This window comes from Notothenia coriiceps, unplaced genomic scaffold (assembly GCF_000735185.1).
Source record: "Notothenia coriiceps isolate Sejong01 unplaced genomic scaffold, NC01 NC01_scaffold00005837, whole genome shotgun sequence".
Lineage (NCBI taxonomy): Eukaryota > Metazoa > Chordata > Actinopteri > Perciformes > Nototheniidae > Notothenia > Notothenia coriiceps.
In genome coordinates this window covers 1-18,074 of record NW_011338538.1, presented here as the reverse complement: position 1 = coordinate 18,074, position 18,074 = coordinate 1, and the positions used below count along the sequence as shown (strand labels likewise).

At 44.1% G+C, this 18,074-nt stretch overlaps 2 protein-coding genes across 2 annotated transcripts; both read left to right on the top strand.

Annotated features, from left to right (window-relative positions):
• Window positions 1-265: 265 nt before the first annotated feature.
• Window positions 266-7,744, top strand: vamp4 (vesicle-associated membrane protein 4). The gene is made up of 8 exons (XM_010768608.1): window positions 266-609; window positions 1,293-1,394; window positions 2,874-2,920; window positions 3,117-3,167; window positions 4,107-4,207; window positions 6,139-6,218; window positions 6,323-6,374; window positions 6,454-7,744. Exons 1-8 carry the CDS (start codon window positions 607-609, stop codon window positions 6,477-6,479), a joined length of 462 nt encoding a protein of 153 aa, XP_010766910.1. The 5' UTR covers window positions 266-606; the 3' UTR covers window positions 6,480-7,744.
• Window positions 7,745-10,467: 2,723 nt separating this feature from the next.
• myoc (myocilin) lies at window positions 10,468-17,918 on the top strand. The gene is made up of 5 exons (XM_010768607.1): window positions 10,468-11,193; window positions 13,811-13,873; window positions 13,956-14,048; window positions 16,372-16,583; window positions 16,860-17,918. Exons 1-5 carry the CDS (start codon window positions 10,707-10,709, stop codon window positions 17,433-17,435), a joined length of 1,431 nt encoding a protein of 476 aa, XP_010766909.1. The 5' UTR covers window positions 10,468-10,706; the 3' UTR covers window positions 17,436-17,918.
• Window positions 17,919-18,074: the final 156 nt, after the last annotated feature.

The following is an 18,074-nucleotide window of genomic DNA, read 5'->3' as shown; positions in this document are numbered from 1 at the left end:
TTAAGAGGATATTGAGCACGGGAACATAGAACTCTGAGATGTCGGTTTCATTTTCAGTAATAGATCCTTTTTAAGGAGTCATGATTAGACTTTAACAGGAATACATGAATAGTATAAACAGCTAAGAATAGCTTCACTTAATTGAACGCTTTTTTTCTGAAAGGAGAGAAATTGCAATCCATAATAAATTGATTTGATCAACGATAATCTATAATCCTCATCACATGGTCATCATGAGGTCATTTTCTCAGTTTTATTCCAATCAGTTTGGTCCAATCTTGACATAACACTGTCAGTTGTCTATTTTATAAATAACAGCTTTGACATCATTTAATTCAGTTTTTTGTGGATTGCACTTTAAACCTCCTCTCTTGACAATGGCTTCCTTCTGCAACCCTAACATGTTAGAGTTGGCTTCTCTTCTTTCTCTTTCTGTGTCTCTTCACGCTGTCACTGCTTCAGAGCGTGCCGTGTCTCCTGCTTCTCTTCACCTCTGTTTACTGGAAAGTTCCTCTCCTCTCCTGGCTTCTGAGGCCTTTTTTCCAAATTGCAGTGCCAGAAAGGACGCTGCTGTGAAAGCCACAGTGTCATACTGAACTGGATTCAATGGTACAACTTCTGTTGTTGTGTTGAGAGAGTTGGTGTGTATGTGTAAGACTGCTGTGATTTCCCCCCTCCGGTCGTAGCAGAAGGGTCGTCTGCACATGTTGTTTAGTTCAGTGTTGCCAAAGCACTTTAATGAGGCCCTGTTGTGTTTAGCTGCAGTGTAACAAACGGTGTTAGGAACGAGAATCACCCAAACCCTGACTCCAGGGGGTTTCATTGGAAGAACAGCATGTTTTCCAAATCCGTTTTTTAAAGTCTTTCACCCAAAGGTGCAAATTGCAATGACCACATTTCCGAGACTTTAAACCGGCTCCCACCAGAAATATAACCAATGAATAAATCTTAACAGGTCATCTTAATATTTGTATTTCTTTGCTTACTCAAAATGCGTATGAGAGGAGAGGAATATAATGTCAAAGACAGCTGGCATAATGAATGAACCACCTTCTTTGTCCTAAAAATAAAACCAATGTAATCCGCTCTGTGACTCACAATGATGTCAGACTGTTTACCACAAAGTTTTGGTACTAGAAATGTCCTCAGATTGCTCAACCATGACCAGTCTCATTGATGGATTCATTACCGAGCATGTTTAGATAGAGGTTACTAACTCTGTTCGTGCACTTGATGTTTTGCAACGTCAACGACTGTGCATGTATTGACCTTCTTCTCTTCCGATCCTACAGAGGGAGCCAGACCAGGAGGAGCAGCCTGAAGACAACATGCCCCCCAAGTTTAAACGACACCTCAACGATGACGAGGTCACCGGATCGATTCGCAGCGAGAGGGTAAGATGTCGATGGAGGAAGTGGCGGTGTTTGGGTTGTGGCCTATCACCAGGAGGAAGCGATCATAACACAAAATGGGATGGAAAAAAAAAAGTGTACAAGGTTTAGAAATGGATAGACCTTTTTAGAAATGTCCAATAAAGTAAAAACACAGGTGTTGATTTGAGATGCAGATTCTGCTGTTAGGAGTAGTCGAAAAACTACAGGGAACGCACACAAGACATTGGACCTTTTTGAAGGAGGTAAAGTGAACAAGTCTTCGAGCCAAATATCTGGTTCTCATCGAAATGAGCTTCCCCACCCAATTCCACCTTCCTGTCCTCCCACTGATTTTATACTTCACTCAGTCCTCTGTTTCTAAGTCCAATGCTTTTTGCTATTGTGCGAACTGGGATCAAAAACAGGGCTTACGACGGGGAGGTTTTCATTATCCATGCTAATAACTTCCAGTCCTGCCTCATGTCTCTCATCCTAGATAGTGGAAGGAAAGTAAAAAAAAGATGTTGAACAGAAGGAGAGTGTTAGTGCCTTCACTTATAACGTTTTTTTATAATCATATGGTCAGCTGTTTTGCAGATGACACTGTATTTACAAGAAAGTAAAATATCTATATTGCTCTGGCATTTCTTGCAGCTGTCAGCATTACTGGACAGCTATGGATTTTTCTTTTTGTAGTCGCAGGATGCCATTATAAGGTGATGACCATGACCACTTCTGGATACTGTTATTCAAATGTCATTAATTATTGCTTCTAAACTCATGGAACACTACATTGTAAGGAAGCATGTATGCCTCTAATTGTTCCTGTAGCAATGAACCTCCTGTGTGCCATCCAATGAGAAACAGTCCCTTACTTTCTGCTAGTCCGATTCTCCTCCTGTGAGAATTGAATGCAGCTGGCTTAACTAATTCTCTATGAATAGCCCTTTACAAAGGGCGCTTCCTGCATCTATTGAAGCCATCAGTGGTAAAGACATGGTTGTGATCCTGGTAAAGTTTTTCTTCAAACTTCTTGGATAGCAGAAACCTCTTTCTATATTTTATTGGAATATGTCCCGATGCATTTTGCTTGGATTCAAACCAACGGGTTTTCCTTGCCAGAACTAGATGTAGACATGTTTTAAGAGGAAGAGTTTTTACGGAGTCTGGCAAGCAGAATAACAGAGCAACAACAGTCGTTTCTTTTTGCACAAGTCATCATAATGTAAGTGCACTTGAATAGCATACAGTCTGGGAATATCTGCTCTCCGACGACAGACCAGAAAAAGCTACCTATCAGCTATGTTGCCCCTGGAGGTGAATTTCATTTCTCTGTATCAGCACCATCATTTGTTAGTGCCAAGAATGTACTCTGGTGAGGCCTTTCAGCTGCTGAGGTGCTGGGACTGGATCTTGTTCCTGAACCAAATCTGAGATCATTCAAATCACAATCATTCAGTTTCCACAACTTACTCTTATCTGACCTTTTCCACTTTACAGAGGAACCTACTTGAAGAGGACTCTGATGAGGAGGAAGACTTCTTTCTGTGAGTTTTATATTCCATTCAATCACTGAGATTATTATAAATAAATCAATGATATATATATACAAAGTACAATTGACCTCGATGATGACAGCAGTAATACTAACACAGAGTATACAAAATCAACAGTAAAATAGGTTGTTTTAGTAGAACAATTATAAATTGGTAATCCTTGGCTTCACTGAAACTTGTTTTCCAGGAGAGGACCCACGGCACCCAGATTTGGACCTCAGAATGACAAGTTCAAGCAGTAAGTATTAACACATTGCTCATAAGAACCGAAAGCCTGAGGTCAGAGTAGTACGGCCAACGATCTTGAGTTGTGGTGTTGGTGTTATGCAACTGTGGCCCGTCATGTTTACCAGGAGCTGCGGTTTATAGTGGATTGAGTGAGAGAGGCCGCTATGTTATTGTGTAACCTTCCCAAGACTCCCCAGTCCCTCTGCAGTCTGTTTCCACATTCACCTCCACAGGCCAGAGAACAAACATGGTCATTGTTAAGACTCCCTGGCACCCGGAGCATTTCTCCACGCTCTGTTTCTCCTTGACGGTTTGTCATTTTCTTGTGAGTACCTGAAACTAGATGCCATCATTACAGACTGCAGGAATGTTATTTGCACATTACCCAGGCTCTTCACCTCTGCGTCTGTCTGGACCCCCGAGGTCAGGTCAGGTCCCTGCAGTAGTTTCATGTGTGTTTGAGGCAGTCCAGATCTCTTTCTGGCTATGGTTTTTTTATATTTAATATTACCGGTTTCGACCGGCGACCAAGTCGAAGTCCAAGACTGATACATTCCTGCAGTTCCTTGTCTGAGACGATCAGTGTTATGGTGCTGGAAAGTGTGATCAGTTGTTTAAAATACAAAGTCCTTTGTCTTGCATCTCCTTTTACACTTCTTTGAAAATGTGGCCCCTCCCACTGATTCTGAATTCCTCCTAGATGTATTGCTTTGAAATAATAGCGACTGAGGGGAAATCAGATACTAAAACAGGTGCAGGCAGGTCAGCGTGAGGCCAAACAAAAAGATTTGAAAGGCTTTTATATTGCCTGCCAACTTGTCAAAACTGGATATAGAGGAGAGGATATTGTTGGGAACACGGGGTGATGTGCTGGGTTACCATAAAAAGAATATCATTTATGATTCATCTCTATTATTTATCAATGTCTTACGCCAACGTGTGTCCCCAGGGTGCAGTCGCAGGTTGACGAGGTGATCGATGTGATGCAGGAGAACATCTCCAAGGTGATAGAGAGGGGCGAGCGGCTCGAGGACCTGCAGGACAAGTCAGGTGAGTCACTCTGAGACAGCACTATGTGTCCACATGTTCAGAATGTGTGTTTTATTTACAAAGTGAAATGAAGTTGAGACAAACTCTACAGGGAATGTTTTATCAGTCTCATTTGTTTTAATGGTTGGTTTCCCCCCCGGTAGCTCACACATGGTTTACACATGGCTCTGAGGATTGTTATCTTCACTGTATGCACGCTTATTTTGCCATTTGGTATTTGTTAATGGGCAAATCTGCAATGTGCTTCCGTTTAGCTGAAAAACACTTAGTTTGAAGTGGCCCAATTATCTTAATTGTATCTTTTTAAATCAAGCAAATAAAGGTTAGGTATATAAATCTCTGGAGGGATCTCAAGCCTGCAAATGAGACAAACTTCTCATCTGTTGCGTGTGAAGTAAGTACATTTAAGCAAGAATAGACAAATGATGGGCTCAATCATTATTTGGTGGATGTGCCCAAAGAGCAATGAGTGATTGAATTTGCTTCATTTCCAGTGTATTTGTGTGCCTGTACAAATCATTTAATAAAGCAGTTGCATTTATCTGATTTTAAAAAAACTGCAGAAAAAGAGCCGATGTTAAAAAGCCGTAGACTTTCACTGACATCTTCAAATGCATTACATTTGTCTGAGCAACAGTCCTGAACTCAAAGGTAATTTAGTTTACTAAAATATATCAGAGAAAAATAATGATATCCTGATACCTGAGAGCTGAAACTTGATTATTTAACTAAAAGCAGCTGATGTTCTTCTTAGAGACTAATCAATAAAGCAACTCATCTTTCCAGCTCTTTGGAAATAGTTACATATTTTAATTTGAAAAGCATTAACTTCCTCCTGAATCTCTCCTGCAGGTGTACTGTAAACACGCTCACTGCTCATTTAAGGTTTTAATGACATGGCCAGGTTTAGTGTTCTACCAGGTGTGCGTCTCACACTCTCATTCCGAACGCCCCCCTCTCTTTTGAACCCGTGTATATCAAGCAGGTGTGTGAAATGTGTTCAGCTCGCTCCGTTACTCAACTTCACACACATGCCAAGCTTTCAACAGGACACGCACAGGTCTACTCCTTCTGCTCCGCATGGACCAGAGGAAGAGGCTGCAGTGCTGCTGCCTCTTCATCTCATCCTCACAGATGTTATATAACTGCTTCTCCCTGTCATATCCACCAGCGAGCCAAAACAATGATGCACATCTGGAACACATTTGTGTGAATGAGGCTTTGTGTACATGTGAGTTTGGTGTATTTCTCGGTCTGTGTGTCTGCAGTGTGTGTGTCTGCAGTGTGTGTGAGCAATATGAAATCCTGTGATTGACAGGTCTCAGCTCCATGTGCACCTGTTGTCAAATTCCTGCAGATTAACAAGCCTCTTCTCAGTAGCCTCGTCTTGAGTGCCTCTCTTTGTGGTAGCGGCCGGCCGTTAACTGGCACATGCATGTGGGAACAGCTTACACATGGCGGGCACAGAGACTTTAAAGAGGGTCGGGGGCTTGGACCAGCTTTTCACTGCACGCTATGGAGCTGTAACTTTCCTGTTAATGTGCATAAACCTCCAGTTAACAACGGTATCCAAGAAACAGAGAGCCAGTGTGGGCGAGCGCTTTGGAGTGGAATATCAGGACAGAAGGGAGGAAGATTGATGAAATGTGTTTTTGCGCCGTTGTGTTTAAATTCGGCAAGTTGTTGTTTACCATTTAATGCCAATTGAGTTAAAGTACAAAAAAACATCTATTAATAGGAATGACCTCACCAGCTTAGCAACTTCTTACATAACATTTGACAACAGTTCAAGACAGTCACCTTGTCCCGCATCAATGCCAAAACAATAGCCTGGTTCTTGTTTACGTGGTGATTCATTAACTAATGTTTTTTCTCCAATGATTCTCCTCCTCGCGTGTCCTCGTCTGTGCTGCGGTCATGAAATGTCCCAGAGAGCCTATCGGACAACGCGTCGGCCTTCAGTAGCCGAGCCAAACACCTGCACAGGAGGATGTGGTGGCGAGACATGAAGGTGGGCTGTCTGTTTTATGTGTGTGTGTTCAAGCTCTTCATCCACTTGTTTTGACTTTCTAGAATGTTGAGGAATGTATTCATTGTGTGTTGTTTCTTCCACAGATGAAGCTGATTATTGCCTTGGTAGTCGTTGCTCTCCTGCTCATAATCATCAGTGAGTATTAGATCAACATGCAGATCAAATGGACTTGATGTGCAGAAGGTATCATTTCATGTTCTTTTCTCTCTTTCAGTCCCAGTGATCCTGCGATATCGCTAGTGTCTGAAGAGAAGGATGGGGGAGAATCCTCCTCTTCCTCTCCATCTTTCATCCCTCTCTTTTGCACACAGTCCTCCACTTCAGCTAGGGGGGGCGCCAATCACCCTCCTCAGTGTCAGCCTGTGTACCCCCAAGGATCTGACCTCAACTTGCCCTTAATACCGATCTTATCATTGGTATTTCCACATACATCTGTTGTGAGATCAGTACTAAGGCTTGGTTTGACCCTTGGTTTGACACTAATCCACAGCAAGGGGACACAGGCCACTTGTGGGGATATTTGAGTGCAGTTTGGGAGTAAATTACCCCTCTAGTCAATGTGAAAGAGGGCTCCATGCCATGAAACATATCACATGTAGGGCCCTGTCTTTGCCTTTGTAACAGGGAAACTCCTGGTCTTGCATTATTACACAATATAGATAGACACTGTAAAGACAGGAAGTCCATGCCAACGGTTTTCTTACTTTAGCTGCTCTGAATCTGAACCTCAGATGTCTATCCACGTGCTCTTCTCTGTGCCGGAAGATGAGAGCATTTATAGGGAACATTTTGTGAGCACAAGCACATTGCACCGTTCAACACGAGGAGAGGGAACATCTGAGGTTCATCTGCATAGTTGGCTTCTTTTAATCATCAAAAAGAGTTTCTGACAGGATAGTGGTTTCACCTATAAGGTATTTGTCATTATCAGTGCAGAGGACTTGAAAGAGGCCGAGAAAGAACATCATATTTCTAATTATTCTGTTCCATGAATAGTTTATTATCTTCTACAGTCAAAGTAAAACACCCGGGTTATGAATGTCTCCTCTCTCAACATCTCACCTTCCTCCTCTGGTCCGGTTTGGTCACAGCTGTCCTACTTTCCTGCTGGGGACATCAAACCGTTTTCTCACTCTGCACATGGTTCTCTTCGGTTTTAATACTGTTTCTGTCTTTTCCCCTTATTATTGAAAGTTCTTCCCTGGACGCTCGATGTGCTGCTTGTATGGATGCTGGTGTTCCTGTCGCCACTGAATTTGACTCATTGTATTGTTCCATTATTTTTAAGCAGGAGTGATTTAATGGATGCAAGTTAAAAGTCGAGCTGTGAAACAAACATAGGTGTCATTGTGTCTGGATTAATGAACTGTATAATACATTGTCATTTTATTATTTTGAATGTAATTTATTTTAGCTGTAAATATTGGTAATGATGTACAATACTCTGGCATTGCATTGGAAGACTGTGATACGGACGCTCTGAAATAAAGTGATTTTAAAGGGCACTGGTCTGGTTTCATCTGGTTTCATTCGGCTGGCTCTCTTGATGGACGGAGCAATCAGGGAGAAAAGCTTTGAAAATGTAAATGGGGAAAAAAGAAGATGGCTGGAGGTGAAGAGGGAAAAACTAATCGTCATGCCATCCCGTTGGCTCTTTCCCACTTTGGATATCCTTGTCCTGAGCTTTCTTTTCTCCTCTCATTACCCAACATTTTTTTATTGCTCTGTGACTTTACTGGCAGTGTTTATTCCCAAAATGGCACTAAAGTTGGTGGGACTGGAGGCCGTGAGGCGTTATGGTTCTGACAGACTCGCTGCCCTCCTCTCTGGACAGTAGATGCGAACACACGCCGACAGCTCTGCCCTTTGCTCAGCCAGCACTGCCAACCCCTTTATTCAGAAGGAGTACACATTCAATTGGTCCTCAGGGGTCTTTTACTTCATTGATTTATGGCAGATGGTCTTCCAGATCACACTAATTGCTGGAGCACACAGCAGGGGAGGATGTTCTTATTGAAGCTTTGAAGAAGAGCGAGGGAATTTAATCTCGTACACTTGTTTTAATGTTAAAGGGGTTTTGGTTAAAGAAAACGTAACTCTTGCTCTCTTGGAGTGAAATCAAAGGTTTTAAAGGGGTCTCTAAAATGTTACAGTTTCCAGGTCTCACAGAGATAATTCATTTGCTTTAAGTGCAAACCTAGTGTGTACTTGGAGGAAAAGAAAAGGAAAAAAATAGATCAGTGTTACAATATTATCGTATATTTGTGCACAAGATATTTCTATCCTCTCCGCTCTACAGGGACACACCCACACTGGCAGCAGAGGATGTTTTGGTCCTACGTTAAAGGGCTCATGCTGGATGACTTCAGATTCCGGGCATAGTTAGTATGAGCCATAAAACTGAATTTGACTCACAAAAGACAAGAGTGGACAACTTGCCAACCAGCATTCGTCAGTCTCTCACTCACACACACACACACACACACACACACACACACACACACACACACACACACACACACACACACACACACACACACACACACACACACACACACACACACCCTGTCCAGTGGAGAGATTAGGGAGTGCTGGATGTGTCAGTAGCTAGAGGAAAGAGAGAATACATTTCCATGTGAACCCTGTCACTTGGGATTTTAAAACACTGTTCATGTTTAAACACTCCTCATCTTCTCTTTGTGTTTATTTATAGTTCACCTCAATTTCTCACTTCTACTTTTCCAGAAGCGTCTTACTTCATTTCTTCTCTCCTATGTTTACACATGCTTTAGCTCTCATATTGTCCTCCTTTAATGATGTATTCACTTCATTCTTTCATGTGTCTCACCTTTCATCCTATCCCACTTTCTCATTGTCGAGATATTTCCTGTAAGAGGATGTGTTTTCAAAGTCAAACACATACCGCACCTTTTTCATCCATCTGTCCAACCAATCAGAGACTTGCCTCATCAATCAAGACGACTGTCTGAGGTAGCATCAGCTGTCGGTAAACAAGCACCAACAGAATAAGATGAGGCATCAGCCTGCAAGTACGTGTTTCTGAGTAAGTACCCTTCCTTTTTACGACCTTTGCCCTCTAGTCTGCTCTTAAGTGAGGTCAGGTTGATGTTCAGGGTGGCATGGCAGGTCAGCAGAGATGGCTGTAAAAGATCTCTAAACATACATAGAAGTACAAAGACATGAGGAAAATAAGCGTGGGAGAGGAGCCAGGCCAGATTCTGGAAACCCAAACAAAGAGGCAGGATATGAAGGTAAGCTGAGATTTATAAGGCGAGGATTGTGCACACCTGCCTCATCGCGTGCAACTCTGCAACTGTCTCACGTCCCAATCTTTTCATACTGCCTCTCTGAAAATAAACAAGAGTTCATCTTCCCTATCACATGACCGCAGAAGTGAGCCTCGCAGGCAGAAGTTCAACGTGTCTGTGATATTGTGTTAAAGCAAAGAGACGAGAGCAGCGGGACAAAAGGCAGACTGCGTCAAATCAAGTGACAGGAAGTGAGCTCTTGGGAGGAATCGTCCCCAGCAGCTCACTCATCATGTTGTATTAAATATCAACTTTATAAATCTGGAGTGAGTGGAGTCTGCAGCATGAACACACACATAATGTCCACAACAATCCAAGCTCAGCCGAAGGGACTATGTCGGGGTCAGGGTCATGTCCGGTCCGGTCATTGATTGATTTATAACTTCGACCCTTCCTAATGACAGTCCTTATTGGCTGCTTGCGTCACGTGCTGACCCCCTACCAACATGAAAGGAGACACCGGCTCCTCAGGAGGTAATTGTATCCAATGAGGTGCAACTCTCACTGCCATGCTGAGGCCAAAATGTAGCCAAATCCCCTCGGGACTGACACATGGCACTGCATCTCATTATCAGGGCATGTTTCTGATAAATGACATTTGGGGGAATTAATGAATTACTCAAATGTAAAGGACAGAGTGTTATGGTGGACCCTTAAATCCAAAAAACTGCTTTTGCAAAAACACAGACACTAAAATGTGTGTAAAAATTGAATGTTTTTTCGCCCAAAACAACCAGCATCCCATGACTTTCTCTGTTTTCCTCCCTCCCCCTTTTGCCTCTGACCTCCCCTTCCTCACAGTTTTCTGTCTCTCCCTCCCCTCCCTCCCTTTCACCTCTCCTCTCTTCCCCTCTTTACTTCCCCTCCAGATTGTATAAATATCTGTGAGCTGTTCACAAGAGCTCAGAGTTAAAGACCTGTCCACTGAGGAGAACCAGAGGGAGAGGGGAGGGCATAAGAAAAAGAAGAGACACCTGAGAAAAGAGTGAGACCAAATAGGAGAGAAACTCCTCAGCAGGAAATTGGCAGTGATTTAAAGAAGAAATCCATTTGGGAGCTGACAAATAAAACAAGACTTGAAGAAGTGTTTCTTCAAAAGAGAATTTAACTTTCTGACCTATCTGAGGAAGTCTCCAGTATGTTGGTCCTTCTCTTGTTGTGTACCTCTGGTCTTCTGCTGCGAGGGGACGCCCAGGACCAAGCTGCTCTGTGGAGGGGGAACGACCGCAGCGGACGATGCCAGTACACCTTCAGTGTTCCCAGCCCCACCGAGGCCAGCTGCCCTCAGACCGGAGGCCCCGAGGTGGAGGGCCTGAAGGCTAGACTAAGCCTGCTGGAGGTGCTGGTGTCCCGGCTGACTGGAGGGGACACAGGGGTTCCACAGGGGGCCACAGTCAGGGATCAGACTGAGCTTCATCAATCACTGAACCGGGTCACGGGGGAGAGGAACCTGCTGCAGGGGGAGAAGGAGCGTCTGGAGCAGGAGTTGGAGGGGCTTCAGCGCAGGATGGAGGAGATGAGGAGGGAGACGGAGAGGCTGAGGAACAGACCGTGTCCCCTGCAGACCCCCGCGATGCCGCCGAGCCCCCCGCTGCAGGATAGTGGCCTGACAAGACCTGCTGGGGGTAAGAGATACACTCTAAATCACCACACACTCTATGAGCTATTCAGAAAATGTGCAAACCTTAATGGCATTTATAAATAGAATAAATATTTTTACTTCAGAAGATAAACTTATGTTAGGAATTCTTTTTGGAAAACTATGCACAGATTTTTTATTTAATTTAAATCTCCCCATAACACCCTGCAAAGTGGATAATCAAATTGTTTGCGGACAGGTTGCCTTTCTGTTCAATTATATATTTGTTTGGCTTATATGAGAAATGATGACACTTAACACAATATCTATGTTTGTACATGCAGAGCCACACTAATTGGATTTCACAGTCACATGTGTGTGTCTGTTTGTTTCTCTACACTGCACGCAGCACGCAGCAACAGAGATAAAGCTGATTAATGATGCATGACAAACAGGGCGCGAATAGCCTGATTGGAAGTGAGGTGGGGTGGGGGGCTGAAATGTGATGCACGCTGAGGAAGTGGTGGTTCTTTGCCAAGGTCTCATCTCGGGGCTTTTGATGACGCCTGGTGGGTCAGGGCTGGAGGGCTTAAGGCCAAGAACACTACACCTCCAGGGGTTAGAGGGCTGCACTGATCCAGGCACTTATTGTTCAGCCAGAGAGGTTAAGCTCGGGCATTCTGTGTGTTTGCAGTGGCCAAACATGCATCTAATTAGTCTCTGTGCTCGTCTTTTCACCCACCATCCCCCCCTTTCTGTTCTGAGTTAAGCCATGGCTCTGTTTGCCCTCTTGGCTCTGAAGTATGGCTCGTAAATCCGTGATTGCCAGAGGCAGTAAATCCTTTCTTGCCATCCTCACATTCACCGGACATCTCCTCTCCCCCGCATCAAGGAGAGCTAACTTACTCCAGGTTATCTTTTTAGCTCCTCATGTTCGCACCTGTGGACTGAAATACACAGAGAGGGCCCCTCAGGGTGGGAGGCAGATGTGGAACAGATCGCAGCGAGAGGACGACATGCAGAACCAGAGAGGAGATAAAAGCAAACGTTGAGATAAAACTCTTGACAAGCTTATAACTCAAGCAGTGGTTATGACTTACCTCTCAAAATATATGAGCTGATAAATTATAATGTTATTTGATTGACAAATGGACCGTGACAGTCCAGCGGGGCAGGGCGCTGAAAGTGGAAACATGCTTTTAAAACAAAGACCTCAAAGCAGAACTCATGCAAGGTGTCAGCCGACTTTCAACCTTGCTCAAAAGAAAGTTGGTGTTATGACAAAATGTGCAAAATTCGAGACCAGCCATCTTAGGGGCCACATACTTTTGTTTCAGGTTGTATCAGTCACAGAGAAGAGCCTATGTGCAGTTTACTTGAGTTAAACCAATTGCCAAAAACATGTCGTTCAGACGTTTTATTTTCCAGGATGTTCAGCCAGAAGAAAACTGCAGTCGTAAATAATCAATGTGTTTATCATGCAGTGACTAAATGCCTGGACTTTTGATTAAAATGTGAATGTTTTCATTTTTTTCTGGTTGATTATACAATTCACAAATATGAAATACAGGGAAATAATTATGTTCCTGACAACAATATTAAGTGAAGGCTTAGGGGAACTTTTTTCTTTGACTGGACCCAAACAAGAGCCAACAGCTCCACTGACCTCTGAAAGCAAAGGTTAATTATCCGCTGGCTCCTCTGGCGGAGCCTCCTCTGGGAAATTAAGTGTGTTGGTCTTCGGGTTTAGGGTATACTGCTCAGTGACATCCCAAACAAAGAGCCAGGAACAAAGTGAACATATGGCTCACACACCCAAACACCCCGGGGAAAAGACAGTAACAGCATGTGTGTGTTTACCTGTGATGATGATGAATAGCTGTGTCCTGTGAACTCAACCCTTTAATGGCGAAACTTTCCTGTGTCACTCGCCATCTGCCCAATTACCAGCTTCCCGCTCCTCATCATCAACACAATGAATCAACATCAGCTTCCAGATGCTAGTGCTTTAGGTCCTCTGCACCATTAAAGATCATTATGGGCCGGAAACACTGGACAACACTGCACGTGCAAGAGCCAAGCAGGCACATGCTCACACACAAACAAACACCCATGGATGCAGGTACACTCACACAATTTATATACATATATTCTCATGACAAATCATTTGAAAAAGTAATTGTTCTTGTTGTAAACATGACCAAATGTGTATAAACAGTTTACTGACATTGTTCGACATTGATTACCTTTCGTAGTAATTGTTTCATGAAGGAACCAAATGGGAAAACAAGGACAGGGTTAAGGGCGAATGGGTAGAAACAAGAGGAGAAACAGATAAAGGAGACGAGAATAAGCCGGATATCTGACAGTGAAACAGAGGAGGAAGGGACATGTTCGTAGTTTGAAGTTTTGCGGACGTGAAGTTGACAGTACTGGGAAGGGATGGGTGTCGGATGTGTGTGTTATGGTCGGCCTAACTACCGACTGCCTGACTCCAGAGCAGCTGGGAATCCGTTCAGTCGGTGTTTGTTTCCTGCTGTCACATTCCCTGCTGTCGGTAGTGCCATGGCCACGTTTGGGTACACAAACACTCTCTGAACTATTATACGCTGCATGTTAAATGTGCCACAGTATTCCCTAAACTCGCTTACGTGTGTGTACAGGTTCCAGGCCCTCTCACCTGATAGCCAGGCCCAACAGGCAGGGGGACAGCAGCAGCTTGAGAGGTGGGACATGTTTTCTGCTGAATCTCCTCCAGCTTCCTGTTTCTTATTCAGTGTAATCCATGTCTCCATCTCTTCTTTTCAGACTCAGCGTGGCAGACTGGACCTCAAGGTTTCCAGGAGCTGAAGGCTGAGGTGACGGAGGTCCCTGCTCCAGATGGATCTGAGGAAAATACAGGTCTCTGTTTGACATATTCTTGCTTATTTCTAACAGACCATTGTGATTGGTTTCGAATGATATTTTAGCCCATGTTATGTTAAATCACCAACCATGCCGCAATGTTTAAATACTTTCCTCTTACCTAGAAATATTTTGAGAAAAAGTTGATGAATCTTACAGAACCTCATTTAGCTAGTTAAGCTTAGCCTGTGGAGTGTTTGACCACTAATGGCACTATGGAGGAATGTTATTAGAAGAAGGTCCCTGTTTTTTGTATCTTGCATGCCATCAATGTTACACTTTACAGCTGCAAGATTCCCTTTATTGCACCTTGACACGTTAACTCTTAAAGGTCCCATATCATGGCCATTTCTACTGATCATAATTCCATTGTTGAGGTCTACTAGAATAGATTTATATTGTGCAATTTTCCTAACTCACATTAGTTTCTCATACAGCATCTCTGTATAGTATGTGTATTCACTCTCTGTCCTAAACGGCTTGTTGGAGCTCCTGGTTGCTGCTTGGGGTCTTCGAGACAGCGAGACATCGCGAAACTCAGCCTGAGCACCATGGACGCGGGAAGGGGGGGCGCAGCACCCCCATCTGCGATGCTCCACTAGCACCCGCACCCCAGCGCGTCGCAGTTTCGCAACTGTGTGTGTGTGTGTGTGTGTGTGTGTGTGTGTGTGTGTGTGTGTGTGTGTGTGTGTGTGTTCCACGGATTGGTCCATTTGGACCAATGGGTACATTTGGGTATGGTCACGTCACTGTACCCAGCTGGGGAAAAAAAAAATCTCCAAGAGGCGTTCTGGGGCAGCATAGACAGGTCTTTTCTGTGTTAGAGTTTTACTCCCTACAGGGTGTACTTTGAGGGTTTGTGACCCTGCAGACCGTTTACATGCAGAAAAACCTTCATAACACACAAGGGGACGGGTAATAACCGGAAAAGCATGACATGGGACCTTTAATGCAAAATGCAGGGAAAGTCTGCAACTAGCCTGAGAGGACGTAAAGAATAAATACATATTTGCAAATTTTTTATGAGTAGGGAAATATATAAAAAAATATGACATTTTTTACAAAGCACCTTCTGGACCAAATCTGTGTGAGAAGTTTCATGAAGTCCCAAAGGCTGCCTGTAAAGTTCCTGAAAAATATATTTAAAAGCTGAAACTTACAAACATCCAAGTATATGAAAATCCAGAGCTGGCAGCTAAACCAACCCCTTCCCCTTCTCCCTCCTCCCCCTATGTCTATCTGACCTGGCAAACATGACACTTACCCCCCCCCTGCTGACAGCTTCAAAGCAAATACTGCTATTAATACTGCAGCATTTGGGGTGAGAATACCAGAGTCATGCCAATCCAGAGGTATGGGGGCCTGCCCGTGATTCATGTTTATCTTTTAGGGATAAGGGAAGTAAGCGCTTAACGAGGGCGTCATACACACCCCCCCCTCCCCACACACACACACACACACACACACACACACACACACACACACACACACACACACACACACACACACACACACACACACACACACACACACACACCGTTGATGCTTGTGCTTGATTGTTTTGGAGATCATGGAAATACACATGCAGTAACCACGTAAAGTCATATCATCTCTGACGCAGACAGATTCACAGAAGCTACATGGCAATGTGTGTATTTATAAAACATATTCCTTTCTAACCCTTAATTCGGTTCTACGCCCTGGACCTGAGAGCGAGGGTGTATTTTTGGAAGTGGTAAATATACAGCCGGCCTTATCGTTTTCCCACCACAGAGATCCCATCCAGGATGAGTTGTAGCCCAGTTGCTGCTCTGTTGGGTGTGACTCGGACAAAGCTGAGGCTAAGGGAGATGTCAGGCAGCATCTCTCGGCCTGCTGTCTGCCTCCATGAGGAGAAACAACCTAATTTCACCCCTGAACAGCTCTCAGATGATGCCCTTTGTCCCACTGCAACTTACATGTAGATCCCCTTTAATGTGTTACACCTACCATGTGACATATGTGTCCGAAGTCACCTTAAGTAGAACAAAAATCTTTTATTTGAGGACGTTTTTCAAGAAACCCAATCGTAATGTTTCTGATCAATTGATTTCCCCAACCCTAGACTTAACCTTAACCAGTCATCTCTGTGACTCCTAAATAGAAGTCAAAGTCCTAAAATCTCACAACAACGAGCACTGCCACAAGAAACATTAGTGAAGGGGAAACAGGAAACAAGAGCTCCAATCTTTTTGATTATGTCAACGAGAGTTAGAGTTTTGTTCGCATATTACACGTAGTTTATAAATTCTTCTTATCTTCCTTTTCTTCCTGCCTACAGGTTGTGGGGATGTGGTCTCAGTAGGTGAGCCGGTCACTCACAGGAAGGCCGACACCATAGCAGGTAAATATGGAGTTTGGATGCAGGACCCTGAGGCGGTCTCCCCGTACGGACCCAACATGATCTGGCGCATCGACACCATAGGCTCTGATGTCAGGCAGCTGTATGGATATGAAGACATGGAGCAACTCACTAAAGGCTTTCCGTCCAAGGTTGGTGTCACATAAATTATATATGTTCAAAAATAAGTTAATTCCTAGTTATAACTTCCTTTTGGGGAGGAGGAGGCGGCATAGGGTTAAATGGGCATGTACCAATCCAATTGTCAGGGGTTTGATCCGTAGCCCCAAAGGCAACATGTCAATGTCAAAGTGTCTTTGGGCATCATACTTAACCCTAAAAATGCTCTGTGCCATTGAAGTGTATTTAAGTCGCTCTGGATAAACGGGTCACGTATGACATTGTATCTTAATGTTTTCCCACGACAGGTGCTGCTGTTGCCCGAGCTGGTGGAGAGCACTGGCTCCACTCTGTACCGAGGCTCTCTGTACTATCAGAGACGTCGCAGTCGTTCCCTGATCCGCTTCGACCTGGCCTCCGAGAGCATCGCAGCCCGCCGGGAACTCCCCCATGCCGGCTTCCACGGACAGTTCCCCTACTCCTGGGGCGGGTACACGGACATCGACCTGTCTGTGGACGAGCAGGGTCTGTGGGCCGTGTACTCCAGCAGCAAGGCCAAAGGAGCCATCGTGATCTCACAGCTGGACCCAAACAGTCTGGAGGTGAAGAGGAGCTGGGAGACCAGCATCAGGAAGAACTCGGTGGCTAACTCCTTCATCATCTGTGGGAAGCTGTACACCGTGGCCAGCTACACGTCCCCCGACACCACCATCAACTACATTTATGACACTAGAACCAGCCAGGGGAAGTCTGTGGCCATCCCATTCAAGAACAAGTACCGCTACAACAGCATGATCGACTATAACCTGGCTCAGAGGAAGCTGTTTGCCTGGGACAACTTCCACATGGTGTCCTATGACCTGAGGCTGGGCCGCCAGGAGTGACCAAATAAGATAAAAAGTGACACTTGCTAACCTGTTCCTGCTTCAAAGACTCAGAGCTTTAGAGCATAATTGTGTATCTGGTAGGTCAGTTACAGTGTAAAGCCAACACCTTCTGTATCAACGTGTTGAAGAGACTAACTAACAAAAATGGAGAGTTTGAGGAACCCCCCAGGTGGGCTTTTGCTGTGGCACGGCCCACAATTATGTTTTTAGAGGAATTATTTTTCTACCGCCTTTAATTCAGATGTATTATTTTGTTGTTTTCTTGATAAGCTATATATATTTGAGGACTGAAAGATGATACTTAATGCATACAGTTTATAAACTCCCGTTTTTACCTGCCTTGAAGTGTTTCACCATTCTACATCTTTACATTAAACTGCTCCCTCAATTAGCATGTACTGAATATTGCATGTACGTGTACAATGAAGTCAACATAATGACTTGTGTTGAAAATCATCATGAATTAAATGTCCTAAAGTACTAAGGTTTATGTGGTTATTGTATACCTCAGATAATTATTTGTACCACTTTATCAAGTAGTAGTTCTAAGCAATAACCTTAATATACATAGTTGGTGCAAATAAAGACCATGGCCCTGGCCCCTTTCTCATTTCTCTAACTCCCCTCCTCGACTCC

What these genes read in the sequence shown, in the direction of transcription:
- myoc (XM_010768607.1), top strand. Translation starts at nt 10,707, where the DNA reads ATGTTGGTCCTTCTCTTGTTGTGTACCTCTGGTCTTCTGCTGCGAGGG. An exon ending in CCTGACAAGACCTGCTGGGG is followed by an intron (nt 11,194 to 13,810) that starts GTAAGAGATACA and finishes GTGTGTGTACAG; the next exon opens with GTTCCAGGCCCTCTCACCTG. An exon ending in GGACAGCAGCAGCTTGAGAG is followed by an intron (nt 13,874 to 13,955) that starts GTGGGACATGTT and finishes TCTTCTTTTCAG; the next exon opens with ACTCAGCGTGGCAGACTGGA.
- vamp4 (XM_010768608.1), top strand. An exon ending in GGACCTGCAGGACAAGTCAG is followed by an intron (nt 4,208 to 6,138) that starts GTGAGTCACTCT and finishes GAAATGTCCCAG; the next exon opens with AGAGCCTATCGGACAACGCG. An exon ending in TCTCCTGCTCATAATCATCA is followed by an intron (nt 6,375 to 6,453) that starts GTGAGTATTAGA and finishes TCTCTCTTTCAG; the next exon opens with TCCCAGTGATCCTGCGATAT.